This window comes from Oncorhynchus tshawytscha, linkage group LG28 (assembly GCF_018296145.1).
Source record: "Oncorhynchus tshawytscha isolate Ot180627B linkage group LG28, Otsh_v2.0, whole genome shotgun sequence".
In the NCBI taxonomy this organism is placed as follows: domain Eukaryota; kingdom Metazoa; phylum Chordata; class Actinopteri; order Salmoniformes; family Salmonidae; genus Oncorhynchus; species Oncorhynchus tshawytscha.
Window position 1 is genome coordinate 35,983,783 of NC_056456.1, and position 21,297 is coordinate 36,005,079.

Sequence of the window (21,297 nt, forward strand, 5' to 3'; positions counted from 1 at the left end):
AGGAGGAGAAGGTATTGTAATTTTAACGAGAAGAAGATATTTATTTTCACTTTATTCAGATGGGCACAGTAGGCAACGAGAGGGGAGACAGTGAGGGAGGAAGCTGTAGAGTAGCGGGGGGGTTTAGGATTTGTAACGAGGGTGTAGTACAAGTGCTGCAAGTGGCGACATTGCAGGCTAGACCAGGCTCAGGCACAGGAATTGTAGTTTTGACGTGAATGTCTGAATATTGTACTTTCTGTGAATGTTGACTTCTATACTGTATGTTATTAATGTAGTTGTTCTCCTTTCATTCAGGGCTATCCTGGAGACCAAGGGTTTCCTGGTCTGATCGGCAGGTCAGGACCAACGGTGAGCTGAACCCAGAACCAGCAGGTTGGGCTTAACCAGACAGTATCTGTCTATTTTCAGCAGGTTGGGTGGGCTCAACCAGGACCAGACAGTATCTGTCTATTATCAGCCAGCTGGGCTCAACCAGAACCAGACAGTATCTGTCTATTATCAGCCAGTTGGACTCAAACAGAACCAGACAGTATCTGTCTATTATCAGCAGGTTGGGTGGGCTCAACTCCATTAGTTCAGTTGACCCAGAAAGGGACACATTCTGGAGATATTGTATTTTATTACCCAGGCTTTATAGCTTTCAGTATTCAGATTTAAATGGGAGCTCTATGGGTGTGACTTCTTTAACTTCTTGCGTCGAGCCATCCCGGATCCGGGATCGTGAATACAGCCTCAAGCTCATTACCATAACGCAACGTTAACTATTCATGAAAATCGCAAATGAAATTAAATTAATATGCTAGCTCTCAAGCTTAGCCTTTTGTTAACAACACTGTCATCTCAGATTTTCAAAATATGCTTCTCAACCATAGCAAAACAAGCATTTGTGTAACAGCTAGCGCAGCTAGCGTAGCATTTAGCGTTAGCATCAGCAGGCAACATTTTCACAAAAAACAGAAAATCATTCAAATAAAATCATTTACCTTTGAAGAACTTCAGATGTTTTCAATGAGGAGACTCAGTTAGATAGCAAATGCTCAGTTTTTCCTGAAAGATTATTTGTTTAGGAGAAATCACTCCGTTTGGTGCGTCACGTTTTGCTACCAAAAAAAAACGAAAAATCAGTCATCAAAACGCCGAACTTTTTTCCAAATTAACTCCATAATATCGACTGAAACATGGTAAACGTTGTTTAGAATCAATCCTCAAGGTGTTTTTCACATATCTCTTCATGATATATCATTCGTTGAAAGCCTCTCTCCTCTCAATCACTGGATGACTGCGTGCAGCTTGTAGATTACGCACCAATTTAGACAAAGGACACCGGGCGGACCCCTGGTAAATGTAGTCTCTTATGGCCAATCTTCCAATGATATGCCTACAAATACATCACAATGCTGCAGACACCTTGGAGAAACGATAGAAAGGGCAGGCTCATTCCCGGCGCATGCACAGCCATATAAGGAGACAATGGAAAACAGAGCCTCAAAAATTCTGCCCATTTCCTGGTTGAAGTTTCATCTTGGTTTCGCCTGTAGCATGAGTTCTGTGGCACTCACAGATAATATCTTTGCAGTTTTGGAAATGCTAGAGTGTTTTCTTTCCAAAGCTGCCAATTATATGCATAGTCCAGCATCTTTTCGTGACAAAATATTGCGCTTAAAACGGGCACGTTTTTTTATCCATAAATTAAAAGAGCGCCCCCTATATCCAAGAAGTTAAACTTAATTTCAATTTGAGTCCATGAACACCCACCAACTATAATAACTCTTATCAAGTAGTGTCAAATGTTGAGGATACAGAACACATTTAATCCACGTAATAATTAACATTTCCTGTAGCTGCAGGATAATTTTCCTGCTGTAGCAAACTGGCTCAAATTAAGATCCTAGATCTGTATAGATTTTCTTGCCATCTTGGTTTGGGTCGGTACTTCGTCTACCCTCTTGTGGCTGAGTGCTGAAGCAACAGACAAAACCAGAAAGTGGATACATCAGTGTACATCATCTAAACTTGGCACATAAACAAAGCCTGGTTTGTGGCCTACATTTATATGAGATAAAAAAATTAAATAAAAAGATTATATATTGTACCAGTCAAAAGGTTGAACACACCGACTCATTCCAGGGTTCTTCTTTATTTTTACTATTTTCTACATTGTAGAATAGTAGTGAAGACATCAACACTATGAAGTAACACATACAGAATCATGTAGTACCCAAAATATATTTGAGATTCTTAAAAATAGCCACCCTTTGCCATGACAGCTTTGAACACTCTTGGCATTCTCTCAACCAGCTTCATGAGGTAGTCACCTGGAACTGCAATTAATAGGTGTGCTTTGTTAAAAGTCTGGAATTTCATTCCTTAATGCTTTTGAGCCAAATAGTTATGTTGTGACAAGGTAGGGGGGTATACAGAAGATAGCCGTATTTGGTAAAATACCAAGTCCATATTATGGCAGAGCTTTTGGAACACCATCTCCACCATGGTGGTGGCAGCAGAACAGCTCAAATAAACAGCTCAAATAAGCAAAGAGAAAAGACAAATAAATACAGGGAAATTCTTGAGGAAAACCTGTTTCTGTCTTCCAGAGATTTGAGTCTGGGACAGAGATTCACCTTCCAACAGGACAATGGCCTTAAGCATACTGCTAAAGCAACACTTGAGTGGTTTAAGGAGAAACATTTAAATGTCTAGGAATGGCCTAGTCAAGGCCCAGACCTCAATCCAATTTGAGAATATGTGGTATGACCTAAAGATTGCTGTATACCAGCGGAACCCATCCAAATTGAAGGAGCTGAAGCAGTTTGCCTTGAAGAATGGGCAAGAATGCCAGTGGCTAGATGTGCCAAGTTTATAGAGACATACCCCAAAAGACTTGCAGCTGTAATTGCTGCAAAAGGTGTCTCTACAAACTATTGACATTGGGGGGTGAATAGTTATGCACGCTCAAGTTTTCTGTTTCTTTGTCTTATTTCTTGTTTGTTTCACAATAAAATAATATTTTGCATCTTCAAAGTGGTAGGCATGTTGTGTAAATCAAATGACACAAACCCCCCAAAAATCTATTTTAATTCCAGGTTGTAAAGGCAACAAAATAGGAAAAATGTCAAGGGGGTGAATACTTTCACAAGCCACTGTAAATGTTTCACAGAGTTCAAGTAACAGACACATGTCAACATCAACTGTTCAGAGGAGACTGCGTGAATCAGGCCTTCATGGTCAAATTGCTGCAAAGAAACCACTACTAAAGGACACCGATTAGCAGAGATTAGCTTGGATCAAGAAACACGAGCAATGAACATTAGACCGGTGGAAATCTGTCCTTTGGTTTGATGAGTCTAAATTTGAGATTTTTGTTTTCAACCAGCGTTTCTTTGTGATACGCAGAGTAGGTGAACGGATGATCTCCGCATGTGTGGTTCCCACCGTGAAGCATGGAGGAGGTGTGGGGGTGCATTTCTGGTGACACTGTCAGTGATTCATTCTGCAGTGATACGCCATCCCATCTGGTTTACGCTTAGTGGGACTGTCATTTATTTTTCAACAGGACAATGACCCAACATACCCACAGGCTGTGTAAGGGCTATGTAACCAAGAACGAGAGGGATGGAGTGCTGCATCAGATGACCGGGGGCGTATTAACCGCGTTCTGGATCTCGAGCCAGACCACAGTCTGAAAGGATTGAATCAGTGTAACCAGTATTGCAAAAACTCCACCTAGCCTGTCTGAAGTCAAGGTGGAGCTATTGCCATATCTAATTGCCTACCCAATCTTTTTAGATCTATATACAGTAGAGCAAAAAAGTATTTAGTCAGCCACCAATTGTGCATGTTCTCCCACTTAAAAAGATGAGAGAGGCCTGTATTTTCATCATAGGTACACTTCAACTATGACAGACAAAATGAGAAAACAAAATCCAGAAAATCACATTGTAGGATTTTGAATTAATTTATTTGCAAATTATCTTTATTCAAACCTACACACTGGTTCGATGAAAAGGACACACTGTTTTCTCCACATTTTCCTCTGGAATGTCTTCCTCTGCTCTCTCAAAGTGTGTTTTTCTTTCCAACTCTCTCCACCCTCTTCCTCTTCACCTCTTCCATCACCTCTTCCACTCATCTTAGTTCTGTGAGGAATATTTGATAGGATTCCTGCGTCTGGCCACATTCCTATGTCTTGTTTTTTCTTTCTCCCTCCTCCCACTACTCCCACCTCCTCCCACTACTCCCACCTCCTCCCACTCATCACACCTCTTCCTTGTCACGCCCTGACCTGAGATATGTCTGTTTTCTTTATATTTTGGTTAGGTCAGGGCGTGACTAGGATGGGTACGCTAGTTTTTGTATTGTCTAGGGTTTTTGTATGTTCTAGAGTTTTTGTAGGTCTAGGTGATTTGTATGTTTATGGTGGCCTGATATGGTTCCCAATCAGAGTCAGCTGTTTATCGTTGTCTCTGATTGGGGATCATATTTAGGTAGCCATTTCCCTTTGGTGTTTGTGGGATCTTGTCTATATGTAGTTGCCTGTCAGCACTCGTTTTTATAGCGTCATGTTTCGTTTTGTTATTTTGTTAGTTTGTTCAGTGTTCATTCTGTAAATTAATAAGAATGTACACATACCACGCTGCACCTTGGTCCGATCCTTATAACGAACTTGACATTCCTACTCCTCCCACCTGCTTCCACTCATCCCACCTCCTCCCACTAGTTACCTAGCAACACCTAAAGACACAGATTGGACGGACTTTTCTGACATTCCAATGATGGGGTACTGTCCTGAGGCAGGATACATTCTAAGGCCCACCTCACCATTAATACAACATTCTAGTACAATATTTACTTCCACGTAATTGTTGTTCATTGGCGTAAATGGCCCATTGGACATGAACTAAAGACCATAGGTCACACATTCACCATTCCTCACACATCTTCACACAGGAATGACGTAATTAAATGATTATATTCACAAGTAAATTGAGTTGTATCTCTACTCCACTGAAACAGTTGTCTAGTTATCACGATATGGAGTAAACACATCAGAAACAGACAGTGGAGAAATGGACAATTCATCAAATATTGAACGCAAGTGGATCAGGCTGCACTTGCTGGTTGTTCAAACAAAATTGAAATGTGGAGACCTGCTTGAGCTATCAACTCAACTGGTTATGTTCCTACCCTTTTATCCTGTTTGTTGGGTTCTCTCTCCGTGACAACTGTTTTGCAACATATCAGCCTTGTTTCCTGCAAATGTTTCAATCATTCACTAAACCCTAAATTAATCATGTAGAAATAGAGCAAGTTGAGGAGACCAAACTGCTTGGTGTAACTCTGGATTGTCACCTCTCATGGTCAAAACAGATTGATACAACAGTAGCTAAGCTGGGGAGAAGTCTGTCCATAATAAATCGCTACTCTGCTTTCTTGACAGCGCTTTCAACAAGGCAGGTCCTACAGGCCCTGGTTTTGTCGCACCTGGACTACTGTCCAGTCGTGTGGTCAGGTGCCACAAAGAGGGACATAGGCAAATTAGAATTGGCCCAGAACAGAGCAGCACAGCTGGCCCTTGGATGTACACAGAGAGTCAACATTAATAATATGCATGTCAATCTCTCCTGGTTCAGGGTGGAGGAGATATTGACTGCATCACTACTTGTCTTTGTGAGAGGTATTGACATGTTGAAATCACAGAGCTGTCTAAGCATCTAGCTCACAGCTCAGACACCCATACATGTTCCACAAGACATGCCACCAGGGGTCTCTTCACATTCCAGAACAGACTACAGGAAGCACACAGTACTACATAGAGCCACGACTACATGGAACTCTATTCCACATCAAGTAACTCAGTCAAGCAGTAAACTACACCTTATGGAACAGAGCGGACTGTGAAGAGACACACACACACAGCATTCACACAGCACACACACAGCATTCACACATTCACAAACACATGCTAACACACGCACACTACACACACATATATTTTAATATGATTATTTTGCTGTATTATAAATGTTGTATTGTAGATATGTTATGGTAGAGTAGTGTGTTATGTATTGTTTTATTGTATTTCATTGTGATTGGATCCCAGGAAGAGTAGCTGTGGATTGGCAGGAACTAATGGGGATCCGGAATAAAATACCAAAATACAGTAGGGGCAGGAAACGGACAGAGAACTGGTCGAAGTCAAGGCCTACTTTTAACTAGCTAGCGTATAGAGAGGCAGGTTTTAGCACAATCTACTACATAGAGATGGATGATTTACTAAGAAGCTTCTGCATTTCTATAGAGCAAGATAATTCTGTTTTGGTGTTCTTCATCTAGGACCAAGGGTGATAGATATCTTTTAAAGAGCCAACTCACTTTCTCACAACAGTTTACTGTAAACCGGCCCTTCAACTGCCTCTTTGTGGTTATCATATTCTTGTCTCAGTCATTTTTTAAATATATATTTTGAGTGCTTACTCTAAAAAGGTCATTTTTAAAGTTTATATATATATATTGTTTAACAGAAGCAAAACAATAGCAGCATTTGTAATAAGGTCTACTAAAATGAAGATGGCTCTACTTTCTGTCCCCAAAGCTTTCTCTCCTAGCCAACCCCTTTGTGATGTCATGCCTGGCGCGCTTGTAACTGTGACATCATCGCTAGACATAAAATTGGCTATGGACAAAGATGGACTCAAAAGATGGCCATTGTATTGACATAATAAAACATTTTAGAGACTCTTGCATGAACTCTTGTACAATTCTGTGTACTACACTTCTTTAATTCAGGGCCACAGATCTAGCAACTGGAATTTAAATGAATCTCTTGAATTGAAATCGATGCCAACCCAGATAATGAGTAGCACAGGGAGTGTTTCCTGACCATATGATCTGTCCAGGAAAAACTCCTGGCCATATTTATGAGTGATGATCTCCTATGTTGCCCCACAGTAAATTAATGCATTATTATTATTATTATTATTATTATCATTATCATTAGGTAATAACCTCTCTCCCTGTATCCTCGCAGGGTTTCCCAGGAGACAAAGGCATCAGAGGACCGGCGAGCCAAATATACCACAATTCCACTGTAGCAGGTTAGAGGACACCTCAGTTATACGAGGTCCATACTTAAAGAACATTAGAAAAAGTTTAAACTTCAAAAACGACCATTTAAAATCATTGACATAGTTGCCCGTGATACAATGCTACATGTTAGTTTTTCCCATTAGATAACATGTAACATTTAGCGCTATGCTAACCTGACCAGCTGGCAGTGATTTATGTCCGGTAACAAATTCTGTATCAGCCAATTACAAATGTTGACGTATTGTTGTTGGATGTGATGGATCACTTTTCCATGAAAGCGTCCTTAACAAAGTCAAACGGCACCACCTACTAGTCAAAGTTACTAAAATGCACAACATATAAACTGGATGAATAGCCTGGTAGTTCCTGGTAGTTCCTGGTGGTTCCTGGTGGCTCCTGGTGGCTCCTGGTGGCTCCTGGTGGCTCCCGGTGGCTCCTGGTGGCTCATGGTAGCTCCTGGTAGTTTTCGCCGTTTACGGAAAGTTTGAATCCCAGGTGAGATATATATTTTTTCCCCTTTGAAATGTAGTATTACATTTTATTGTGTTGAGAATAGAAGAGAGAAGGGCAGTCAACCTTGTAACTGACATCAAAACTATGAAATAACATATATGGAATCACGTAATAACCAAAAAAGTGTAGATTCTACAAATAACTACCCTTTGCCTTGATGACAGCTTTGCACACTCTTGGTATTCTCTCAATCAGCTTCACCTGGAATGCTTTTACAACAGTCTTGAAGGAGTTCCCACATATGCTGAGCACTTGTTGGCTGATTTTCCTTCAGTTATGGTCCATCACTCTCCCTCTTGGTCAAAAGAGCCATGCTGGTTAAGTGTGCTTTGAAGTCTAAATAAATCACTGACAGTGTTACCAGCAAAGCACCCCCAGCACACCATCACATCTCCTCCTCCATGCTTTACGGTGGGAACCACGCATGTGGAGATCATCTGTTCACCTAGTCTGCATCTCATAAAGACGTGGCGGTTGGAACCAAAAAGATCAAATTTGGACTCATCAGACCAAAGGACAGATTTCCACCGGTCTAATGTCCATTGCTCGTGTTTCTTGGCCCAAGCAAGTCTCTTCTTCTTATTGGTGTCCTTTTAGTAGTGGTTTCTTTGCAGCAATTTGACCATGAAGGCCTGATTTCAAGCAGTCTCCTCTGAACAGTTGATGTTGAGATGTGTCTGTTACTTGAACTCTGTGCAGCATTCATTTGGGCTGCTATTTCTGAGGCTGGTAACTCTAAGGAACTTATCCTCTGCAGCAGAGGTATCTCTGGGTCATCCTTTCCTGGGACGGTCCTCATGAGAGCCAGTTTTATCAGGGGGCTTGATGGTTTTTGCGACTTGAGGAAACTTTCAAATTTCTGACCTTAATGTCTTAAAGTAATGCTGGACTCTCGATTCTCTTTGCTTATTTGAGCTGTTCTTACCATAATATGGACTTGGTCTTTTACCAAACAGGGCTATCTTCTGTATACCACCACTACCTTGTCACAACACAACTGATTGGCTCAAACACATTAAGAAGGAAAGAAATTCCACAAATTCAGAAGGCACACCTGTTAATTGAAATGCATTCCAGGTGACTACCTTATGAAGCTGGTTGAGAGAATGCCAAGAGTGTGCAAAGCTGTCAAAGGCAAACGGTGGCTACTTTGAAGAATCTGAAATATAAAATGTATTTTGATTTGTTTAACACTGTTTTGGTTACTACATGATTCTATATGTGTTATTTCATAGTTTCAATTTCTTCACTATTATTCTACAATGTAGAAAATAGTAAAAATAAAGAAAAACCTTGAATGAGTCAGTGTGTCCAAACATGCGGGGGCGCAACATGTCCCCCCACATTCTGAAATTGCATTTTTGTTCCCCCCCCCCAGTTTTATCATTGGAATGTGACACAAAACAGGCAACACTGTGCTTTAGAACCATGCCGACGCCTTTGAGCGGTGGACTAGGCTGTTTGGAGTGTTTATCCGATTGGATAAAAAAATATATACAATAATAATAATAATAATAATGCCCCACCCTCCACTTCGAAAACCAACGTTTTTTTAATGCATTATTAGAATCGTATGCGTTATTTGAATCAAGCATCGAGGACCAGCAGTGAACAGTGTGTGTATGCCACCTGACAGCGATGGTAACTATTGGACAAGACCGTAAGGCTCTTCTACTCCTTTATGGGTTTTTTCTGTCAAAGCACATGGATGTGAAACGGATATGCAAAAACACGCGCTTTTGTCATATGTGAACACGTGCATGTATTATTGGGACGCTGCACTTTACAGACCAAGTAAACCTTGAATTTGAAGGCTTAAAATATCCCTCTGGTGGACAAATTGACCTATTTTAAGAAGTGCCATTGGATATAAAGTTGGATATAAAGTCTAAGATCTTTGATAAGTTGATGCGGAATTTGTTACTGAACCTAATCACTGCCACCTGGTCAGGATAACATAGGGCTAAATGTGCCAGGTTGTGTAATGGGAAAAACTAACATAGCATTTTATCACCTGCAACTACATCAACAATTTGATTTGGCTAACGCACATTTTGAGACAGTTTTTCTAATGTTCTCAAATATGGACCCATAGAGTTAATTTATGTTGTTTGTTATGTTTATTTCTTTAACCTTTTTGTTTATCCAGAGAAACCTGATCCAAGACAATGTGAGATTATGATTAGGAAATACCTGTAGGAAGAAAACATAACAGCGCATGAGATCTGAATCATGGTCAAATAAGAAACAGACTCTGTATCCACTGCATTGCAGGTTACCCTGGTGATCCCGGCCCCCAGGGTCCAAGGGGAGCACCAGGTGACATTGGAGAGATGGGCATTAATGGACCTCCCGGACCACCAGGGGTATTAAGCTCCACAGGTCAACATTTCACCATCTTTATGATATATAATATATCCTATCCCCTATTTCTTTAAATGTTTTGTCTTTTTTCTGGTCCTGTTTCCTAATTGTCCTAATTGTCCTACTTTCCACCAATTCCTTATACCAGCCTCTTCCTTTTTTAAATCCAAGAACGGAAGTAAACAAGAGTCACTTTGGGATGGATTATTGTGGCCAAGGGCCAGTCTTCTGTCCCCTGCCTTTCTATCCATTCACGTCCTGTCCTACTATAGTAGACAATGCTCATATTTGTACAAAATAAGAGCACAGCTGTTGTAACTTGTGCTCTTACTTTTTCATGGCTCTTTAAGTCTATTTGCCCCCTTTCTGATTTGATCTATTTTTGCATATCTTTGATATGGAATGTTGTCACATCTTCAACCAAAACCTAATATTAGATTAAGGGAACCTGAGTTTACAAATAACCCCCAAAAATGTGAAACTTATTGCATTTATTTAATTAACAAAGTTATGCAACACCCAATTCCCCTGTGTGGAAAAAGTAATTGCCCCCTTACACTCAGTAACTGGTTCTGCCACCTTCAGCTGCAATGACTGCAACCAACAGCTTCCTGAAACAGCGGATGTTCATTTTTACGCAGACGATACTGTTCTTTATTCAAGCGGTAGTAGTTTATCTTTAGCTTTTGAAAATGCCCAAAGAGCATTTAACATCATACAACCAAATCTGTATGATTTAATGCTGATTCTAAATTTGGGTAAAACAAATACCAGGCATGTTACAAATCACGTCATTGCTACATTGGCTGGACATACTATAGAGCAAGTTAAAGTGTACAAATATTTGGGTGTGTGGGTTGATGATAAGCTGAGCTTCACTGCATGTAGAGAAGTTGATAAGGAAGCTCAAGCTGAAAATAGGATCTTATTACCGGCATAAGGCTTGTTTTTCTTTTGAGGCCAGGAAGGAGCTGGTACGATGTACATTACTGTCAGTTTTAGATGTGAGTGATTGTTACGACTTCTAGGAGTAGTGGGTGCGGAGTCAGGCGCAGAGGGTTTAGGACAATAGTATTTATTCCGGTGACAGAAACGGTCAAGCCAAAAACACCAGGTGCAGACAAACTACCGGCCCAAAAACAGGACCCAAACAGTCTGGAGAAAATAAGAAAAATGCACATCCACAAAACGAACAGAGGAACAAGCCCGCACAAAAGCAGGCGGGCATAACCGGCTTAAATAGCCCTAACCAAAACCCAAACATGAAACAGGTGTAACCAATAAGACAAAACTAACAGAGGAACAAGCCCACACAAAAGCAGGCGAGCATAACTGGCTTAAATAGCCCTAACCAAAACCCAAACAAGAAACAGGTGTAACCAATAAGACAAAACTAACAGAAAAGGGGATCGGTGGCAGCTTGTAGACCGGTGACGACGGCCACCCGAACAGGAAGAGGAGCCACCTTCTGTGGGAGTCGTGACAGTGATGTTATATACAGTATATCACAAAAGTGAGTACACCCCTCACATTTTTGTAAGTATGAGTATATATTTTCATGTGAGAAGACTGAAGAAATGACACTTTGCTACAATGTAAAGTAGTGAGTGTACAGCTTGTATAACAGTGTAAATTTGCTGTCCCCTCAATAACTCAACACACAGCCATTAATGTCTAAACCGCTGGCAACAGAAGTGAGTACACCCCTAAGTGAAAATGTCCAAATTGGGCCCAAAGTGTCAATATTTTGTGTGGCCACCATCATTTTCCAGCACTGCCTTAACCCTCTTGGGCATGGAATTCACCAGAGCTTCACAGGTTGCCACTGGAGTCCTCTTCCACTCCTCCATGACGACATCACGGAGCTGGTGGATGTTAGAGATCTTGCACTCCTCCACCTTCCATTTGAGGATGTCCCACAGATACTCAATAGGGTTTAGGTCTGGAGACATGCTTGGCCAGTCCATCACCTTTACCCTCAGCTTCTTTAGCAAGGCAGTGGTCGTCTTGGAGGTGTGTTTGGGGTCGTTATCATGTTGGAATACTGTCTCCGAAGGGAGGGGATCATCCTCTGCTTCAGTATGTCACAGTACATGTTGGCATTCATGGTTCCCTCAATGAACTGTAGCTCCCCAGTGCCGGCAGCACTCATGCAGTCCCAGACCATGACACTCCCACTACCATGCTTGACTGTAGGCAAGACGCACTTATCTTTGTACTCCTCACCTGGTTGCCGCCACACAAGCTTGACACCATCTGACCCAAATCTCATCAGGACATGGTTCCAGTAATCCATGTCCTTAATCTGCTTGTCTTCAGCAAACTGTTTGCGGGCTTTCTTGTGCATCATCTTTAGAAGAGGCTTCCTTCTGGGACGACAGCCATGCAGACCAATTTGATGCAGTGTACGGCGTATGGTCTGAGCACTGACAGGCTGACCCCCCACCCCTTCAACCTCTGCAGCAATGCTGGCAACACTCATATGTCTATTTCCCATAGACAACCTCTGGATATGACGCTGAGCACATGCACTCAACTTCTTTGGTCGACCATGGCGAGGCCTGTTCTGAGTGGAACCTGTCCAGTTAAACTGCTGTATGGTCTTTGCCAAGACCCTGAGCTGCAGCACGGTGGCCATTTTCTTATAGCCCAGGCCATCTTTATGTAGAGCAACAATTATAATTTTTTCTTCAGATCCTCAGAGAGTTCTTTGCCATGAGGTGCCATGTTGAACTTCCAGTGACCAGTCAGTATGAGGGAGTGTGAGAGCGATGACACCAAATTTAACACACCTGCTCCCCATTCACACCTGAGACCTTGTAACACTAACGAGTCACATGACACCAGGGAGGGAAAATGGCTAATTTGGCCCAATTTGGACATTTTCACTTAGGGGTGTACTCACTTTTGTTGCCAGCGGTTTAGACATTAATGGCTGTGTGTTGAGTTATTTTGAGGGGACAGCAAATTTACACTGTTATACAAGCTATACACTCACTACTTTACATTGTAGCAAAGTGTCATTTCTTCAGTGTTGTCACATGAAAAGACATACTCAAATATTTACAAAAATGTGAGGGGTGTACTCACTTTTGTGATATTCTGTATCTGCAGTCCTCAGCCAGTACCCTGAGAGCACTTGATTCAGTGTATCATGCAACCCTCGGGTTCATTACAAATCAGAAACGTCTAACACATCATTGTGATCTCTACAGCGCTGTTGGCTGGTCGTCATTGACCTTGCGTAGGCTGAAACACTGGTATACACTGATTTAGAAGGCCATATTGGGTAAAATGCCATTTTATCTCTGTTCTATTTAGTCAGGTCAGTAAATAAATATCAATTACGGTCCCGTTCTGATTTGCTTTTAACAGTACCAAAAATTAGAACAGGTCATGGTAGAAATAGTTTCTTAGCACCGTGGCCCTGGAATTCTCTCCTGAACATTTTAAAATGTGATGATCTGTTTTCGTTGGTGGAGTTTAAACACTTAATTGATGTATATATCATAGAAGAGTGTTATTGTTTTTAGGCCAGCTGTTTTTAGTGAAGATGTTTGTGTTTTTAATGTAATATGTAATTGTTGTACTGTATGTGTGTTTTATAGTTTTGTTTAATGTTGTGTTAGTGTATGTAAGTTGTTTTGTCTGAAACGTTGTTCCCTCTGCTGCTATTGGACCAGGTCTCTCTTGGAAAAGAGATATTATCTCAATGAGAAAAAAACGGTATAAATAAAGGTAAAATACAATTTTAAAAAATAAAATTGTTGATCAGTCTCTCTCATCGCCATGCAGAACTGCTTTAACTCAGCGACATTTGTGGGTTTTCAAGCGTGAACTGCTTGTTTCAAGTCCTGCCACAACATCTTAATTGGGATTAGGTCTGGACTTTGACTTGGCCGTCCCAAAACTTCATATTTGTTGCTTTTTTCATGTAGACTTAATTGTGTGTTCTGGATCATTGTCTTGCTGCAGGACCCAGCTGCACTTCAGCTCACAGACAGATGGCCTGACATTCTCCTGTAGAATTCTCTGATACAGAGCAGAATTCATGGTTCCTTCTATTAAGACAAGCTGTCCAGGTCCCGAGACAGCAAAGCATCTCCAAACCATCACACTACAACCACCATGTTTGACCGTTATTGTAAGGTTCTTACTGCGAAATACAGTGTTTGGTTTTCACCAGACATAATGGGACCCATCTCATCCAAAAAGTTGACTCCAGTTTGCCAAAAAATACCTGCATGATAATTAAGACTCTTGGAAGAATGTTCTATGGACAGATGATTCAAAAGTATAACTTTTTGAACGACATGGGCCCCATTATGCCTGGCAAAAACCAAACTGCATTCCACAGTAAGAACCTCATACCAACGGTCAAGCATTGTGGAATGTTAGATCATCCATCTGCGAGTCGATCAAATCAAAGTTTATTTGTCACGTGCGCCGTGACAACAGGTGTAGACCTTACAGTGAAATGCTTACTTACAGGCTCTAACCAACAGTGCAAAAAAGGTATTAAGTGAACAATAGATAAGTAAAGAATTAAAAACAACAGTAAAAAAAAGATAGTAAAACACAAGTTTACATGAAAATGGATAAAAAGCAACAAATTTGAAGTTTTGGAACAGCCAAGTCAAAGTCCAGACCTAATCCCAATTGAGATGTTGTGGCAGGACTTGAAACGAGCAGTTCCTGCTTGAAAACCCACAAATGTCGCTGAGCTAAAGCAGTTCTGCATGGAAGAGTGGGGCAAAATTCCTCCACAGCGACGTGAGAGACTGATCAACAACTACAGGAAGCATTTGGTTGGAGTCATTGCAGCTAAAGGTGGAACAACTAGTTATTGAGTGAAAGTGGGCAATTACTTTTTCCACATAGGGGCATTGCATAACTTTGTTCATGAAATAAATGAAATAAGTATGTAATTGTTGTATTATTTGTTCCCCCCAGGTTCCCTTTATCTAATATTATGTTTTGGTTGAAGATTTGGTATCAAAAATATGCAAAAGTAGAGGAAATTAGAAAGGGGGGAAATACTTTTTCACTGCTACCATGCACCACTCACTATATCCATCACCTTTCAACCCTCAACCCCTGACCCCTCGTCTGTCCTTTTCATTGTCCAGGTCAACCAGGGCAGCTAGGTTACCCCGGGCTCCCTGGTCCTAAGGGTTTAAAGGGGGAGCCAGGAAGGTACTACACTATAGAGCCAATACCAGGACAACCAGGTGAAAGAGGGCGTCCCGGAGCCAAGGGGTTCAGAGGCCCCCCGGGTCGTCCAGGTAGGACCACACAATACCAGACTGTATGGAGTCACACCACAAGCTCTCTCTAGCCACTGTCCATGACTTAAATATGATCTGCCAATTTTCATGTAGTCATTGAAATGGTACACGTTGGAACTTACATGATGCACGTTCTAGCGTGAATACAAGGTATACTGTGAACTGTTACTGACATGGTGTGCGTTTTCCCTTCCATTGTGTGCACCTCCTTGGCCTTGACATAATCGCTGTGTTTCGACGGTGTATAATTGCTGGAATTCTGTTAGGATGTGGAGGTAAGCGTGATGTCATTGTATATTGATTGTGATAAACTGTCTGGTTCGAGCCCTGAATGCTGATTGGCTGACAGCCGTGGTATATCAGACCGTAATACCACGACTATGACAAAACAACATTTATTTTTACTGCTCTAATTACGTTGGTTACCAGTCTATAATAGCAGTAAGGCACCTTTGGGGGTTTGTGGTATATTTGCCAATATACCACGGCTAAGGACCGTATCTAGGGACTCAAATCAAATCAAACTTTATTAGTCACATGCACCGAATACAACAAGTGTAGACCTTACTGTGAAATGCTGACTTACAAGCCCTTAACCAACAGTGCAGTTCAATAAGAGTTAAGAAAATATGTACCCAATAAATTAAAGTAAAAAGTAACACAATAAAATAACAATAACGAGGCTATATACAGGGTGTACCGGTACCGAGTCAATGTGTGGGGGTACAGGTTAGAGGTAATTTGTACATGTAGGTAGGGGTAAAGTGACTATGCATAGATAATAAACAGTGAGTAGCAGCAGTGTACAAAACAAATGCGTGGGGTTGGTGTTAAATGCGGGGGGGGGGTGAATGTAATAGTCCGGTGGCCATTTTATTAATTGTTCAGCGGCCTTATGGCTTGATGGTAGAAGCTGTTAAGGAGGCTTTTGGTCTGTTGCGTCGTGCCTAAGAACAGCCCTTAGCCGTGGTGTATTGGCCATATACCACACCTCCTCGGACCTTATTGCTTCAACATCAACTATCAACATATTTCAAATACTGTTTAGGGCAGTGTCCCAAATAGCATTATATTTCTCATATAGTGCCCTGATTTTAGGGCCCAGAGGGTACATAGTAATGCTCTATGTATGGAATAGTGCGGTTTGGGATGCAGACTAGATGTTGGACTGACACAATGCAAAGTTTCAGGTTGTTAGTCCATTTTCTGAAGTCACTGATATAACTGGCACTGATGATCAGTGGAGTTATGTTATTAATGATAAATTATTTTTTTTGGGGGGGGGGTCGTTTACCAATCATGTCCTGTAGGCATTTATTGTGTTCCTGGTGAGCCGGGTGTACGAGGAGACGATGGCGATACCGGATATCCAGGATTAACGGGATACAAAGGAGAAAAAGGTGAATGACCTTCATTTATTTTTATGTATTTAACGTGGCAAGTCAGTTAAGAACAAATTCTTATTTTAAAATGACAGCCTACCCCGGCCAAACCCTAACCCGGACGACGCTGGGCCAATCCCAAACCCTAACCCGGACGACGCTGGGCCAATCCCAATCACGGCCGGTTGTGATACAGCCTGGAATCAAACCAGTGTCTGTAGTGACGCCTCTAGCACTAAGATGCAGTACCTTAGACCGCTGCGCCACTTGGGACCTGTTGGTCGTGTGCACTTGTTTCTTCCGTGTGTGTGTGTGTTTGTATGTGTGTGTGTGTGTGCGCGTCTGTGCATGTCTGTCTGCGTGTGATTACACTAACCATGTCTGCGTCTGTCCTTCAGGCTACAACGGTGAGTGTGAGTGTACGTACGAGAATGGTCACAGAGGGATCCCAGGTCCTCCGGGCCCCCGCGGACCCCTAGGGTATGACGGGCTGCCAGGGCACAGCGGAGAGAAAGGTGACCATGGATATAATGGGGACCCTGGCTCACAAGGATCCCACGTAAGGCTAACCCATATTGTAGAACATAGAAACTAATTATAAACCCTTTTTATTAAACCTATTGCAAAGTGTAATGGCGAGTCCCTATGAGACGCCACTGTAACAGGTTGAGAGGAGTTCATGACGTGCCCACAGAATCGGCTTTCCAAACGTAGGTATTTCTTTGGGTGATGTTCCTATTTCTTGCATAAGAAACGATACATAGTTCCAATACAGAATATATTATAATATAATATAATATAATATATAATATAATACAGAATATTCCAATATGCAGAGGAGTAATCTATGATTCCTGTGGGATGGTATGAACTCTATGCTCTATCACCTGTACTAACCCTTCCTGGTCACCTGTACTAACCCTTCCTGGTCACCTGTACTAACCCTTCCTGGTCACCTGTACTAACCCTTCCTGGTCACCTGTACTAACCCTTCCTGGTCACCTGTACTAACCCTTCCTGGTCACCTGTACTAACCCTTCCTGGTCACCTGTACTAACCCTTCCTGGTCACCTGTACTAACCCTTCCTGGTCACCTGTACTAACCCTTCCTGGTCACCTGTACTAACCCTTCCTGGTCACCTGTACTAACCCTTCCTGGTCACCTGTACTAACCCTTCCTGGTCACCTGTACTAACCCTTCCTGGTCACCTGTACTAACCCTTCCTGGTCACCTGTACTAACCCTTCCTGGTCACCTGTACTAACCCTTCCTGGTCACCTGTACTAACCCTTCCTGGTCACCTGTACTAACCCTTCCTGGTCACCTGTACTAACCCTTCCTGGTCACCTGTACTAACCCTTCCTGGTCACCTTAACCCTTCCTGGTCACCTAACCCTTCCTGGTCACCTGTACTAACCCTTCCTGGTCACCTGTACTAACCCTTCCTGGTCACCTGTACTAACCCTTCCTGGTCACCTGTACTAACCCTTCCTGGTCACCTGTACTAACCCTTCCTGGTCACCTGTACTAACCCTTCCTGGTCACCTGTACTAACCCTTCCTGGTCACCTGTACTAACCCTTCCTGGTCACCTGTACTAACCCTTCCTGGTCACCTGTACTAACCCTTCCCGGGTCACCTGTACTAACCCTTCCTGGTCACCTGTACTAACCCCTTCCTTCCGGGTCACCTGTACTAACCCTTCCGGGTCACCTGTACTAACCCTTCCTGGTCACCTGTACTAACCCTTCCTGGTCACCTGTACTAACCCTTCCTGGTCACCTGTACTAACCCTTCCTGGTCACCTGTACTAACCCTTCCTGGTCACCTGTACTAACCCTTCCTGGTCACCTGTACTAACCCTTCCTACTAACCCTTCCTGGTCACCTGTCACCCTTCCTGGTCACCTAACCCTTCCTGGTCACCTGTACTAACCCTTCCTGGTCACCTGTACTAACCCTTCCTGGTCACCTGTACTAACCCTTCCTGGTCACCTGTACTAACCCTTCCTGGTCACCTGTACTAACCCTTCCTGGTCACCTGTACTAACCCTTCCTGGTCACCTGTACTAACCCTTCCTGGTCACCTGTACTAACCCTTCCTGGTCACCTGTACTAACCCTTCCTGGTCACCTGTACTAACCCTTCCTGGTCACCTGTACTAACCCTTCCTGGTCACCTGTACTAACCCTTCCTGGTCACCTGTACTAACCCTTCCGGGTCACCTGTACTAACCCTTCCGGGTCACCTGTACTAACCCTTCCGGGTCACCTGTACTAACCCTTCCGGGTCACCTGTACTAACCCTTCCTGGTCACCTGTACTAACCCTTCCTGGTCACCTGTACTAACCCTTCCTGGTCACCTGTGCTAACCCTTCCTGGTCACCTGTGCTAACTCCTTCCTGGTCACCTGTGCTAACCCTTCCTGGTCACCTGTGCTAACCCTTCCTGGTCACCTGTGCTAACCCTTCCTGGTCACCTGTGCTAACCCTTCCTGGTCACCTGTGCTAACCCTTCCTGGTCACCTGTGCTAACCCTTCCTGGTCACCTGTGCTAACCCTTCCTGGTCACCTGTGCTAACCCTTCCTGGTCACCTGTGCTAACCCTTCCTGGTCACCTGTGCTAACCCTTCCTGGTCACCTGTGCTAACCCTTCCTGGTCACCTGTGCTAACCCTTCCTGGTCACCTGTGCTAACCCTTCCTGGTCACCTGTACTAACCCTTCCGGGTGTACTAACCCTTCCGGGTCACCTGTGCTAACCCTTCCTGGTCACCTGTGCTAACCCTTCCTGGTCACCTGTGCTAACCCTTCCTGGTCACCTGTGCTAACCCTTCCTGGTCACCTGTGCTAACCCTTCCTGGTCACCTGTGCTAACCCTTCCTGGTCACCTGTGCTAACCCTTCCTGGTCACCTGTGCTAACCCTTCCTGGTCACCTGTGCTAACCCTTCCTGGTCACCTGTGCTAACCCTTCCTGGTCACCTGTGCTAACCCTTCCTGGTCACCTGTGCTAACCCTTCCTGGTCACCTGTGCTAACCCTTCCTGGTCACCTGTGCTAACCCTTCCTGGTCACCTGTGCTAACCCTTCCTGGTCACCTGTGCTAACCCTTCCTGGTCACCTGTGCTAACCCTTCCTGGTCACCTGTGCTAACCCTTCCTGGTCACCTGTGCTAACCCTTCCTGGTCACCTGTGCTAACCCTTCCTGGTCACCTGTGCTAACCCTTCCTGGTCACCTGTGCTAACCCTTCCTGGTCACCTGTGCTAACCCTTCCTGGTCACCTGTACTAACCCTTCCAGGTCACCTGTACTAACCCTTCCTGGTCACCTGTACTAACCCTTCCTGGTCACCTGTACTAACCCTTCCTGGTCACCTGTACTAACCCTTCCAGGTCACCTGTACTAACCCTTCCTGGTCACCTGTACTAACCCTTCCAGGTCACCTGTACTAACCCTTCCTGGTCACCTGTACTAACCCTTCCTGGTCACCTGTACTAACCCTTCCTGGTCACCTGTACTAACCCTTCCTGGTCACCTGTACTAACCCTTCCTGGTCACCTGTACTAACCCTTCCAGGTCACCTGTACTAACCCTTCCTGGTCACCTGTACTAACCCTTCCTGGTCACCTGTACTAACCCTTCCTGGTCACCTGTACTAACCCTTCCTGTACTAACATCCCTAGAGAGACGACTTATACACAACACGTTGAAAGACACATAATCAAGCCAAAGTGTAACCCAGACGTCTCACGCACAAAGTGTAACCCAGACGTCTCACGCACAAAGTGTAACCCAGACGTCTCACGCACAAAGTGTAACCCAGACGTCTCACGCACAAAGTGTAACCCAGACGTCTCACGCACATGCTGTGTTGGTGGTGGTTTTTCATTGTATGGTTGAGTTGAATATTCATCATCTTTAAAGGTGTATTCTGTAACTTTCAATTCCAGTCAAAAATCTCCCCCTGCACTTGTTTGTAAACTGAGTGTGTGGTTCTTGGCGAATGGAATTGTTTTCCAGGTCACAATTGTAAATGAGAACTTGTACTCAACTTGCCTACCTGGTTAAATAAAGGTGAAATAAAAAAATAAAAAAATTTGTGAAGATAAAATAAACATATTTCACCTTTTAAGTTGTATGGCGTGTGAGATGTTGTCTGGACTGTAGGGCAACCCAGGCAGGTTACAGTGATGTTGTCTGGACTGTAGGGCAACCCAGGCAGGTTACAGTGATGTTGTCTGGACATGCTTCCCCCTGTAGGGCAACCCAGGCAGGCCTGGTTACAATGGAGTGAAGGGACAGAAGGGAGAGTCCTATGTGACCAACTATAAAGGTGAGTGGAAGATGCGATCCAGATTAGAATGGGCAACGTGAGAGAATCTCTTACGCCTCGATCAGACCATCAGCGTCATTGCGTTTTGGTACACCAGAAGTACACTCATTTCCATTGGAACGCTGCGTTTGCCTTGCGTCATTGTGTTGTAGAGGCAGTTGCACTGCGTTCTGGTTGGTGCATACCTTGGGATTTATCCAAGTATACATCAAACTGTATGTGTAGACTATACAGAAAGGTTGGCAGAAGGTGAATGTTGAACCTTACACAGACACACACACACACACACACACACATATAACCAGTAAACATTGGCGCGGCAGGGTAGCCAAG

General features: G+C 43.3%; 1 protein-coding gene across 2 annotated transcripts in view; it reads left to right on the forward strand.

The window, feature by feature from the left end:
- Positions 1-21,297, forward strand: part of LOC112227214 (collagen alpha-4(IV) chain-like) — a 69,042-nt gene that overhangs the window by 21,678 nt on the left and 26,067 nt on the right. For both annotated transcript variants that reach the window (XM_042307973.1, XM_042307974.1), the window contains exons 17-24: positions 298-351; positions 7,031-7,097; positions 9,877-9,984; positions 15,096-15,251; positions 15,521-15,529; positions 16,565-16,654; positions 17,035-17,195; positions 20,892-20,964. In XM_042307973.1, the coding sequence (XP_042163907.1) occupies positions 298-351; positions 7,031-7,097; positions 9,877-9,984; positions 15,096-15,251; positions 15,521-15,529; positions 16,565-16,654; positions 17,035-17,195; positions 20,892-20,964 (718 nt within the window). The remainder of the gene's footprint in view (positions 1-297; positions 352-7,030; positions 7,098-9,876; positions 9,985-15,095; positions 15,252-15,520; positions 15,530-16,564; positions 16,655-17,034; positions 17,196-20,891; positions 20,965-21,297) is intronic.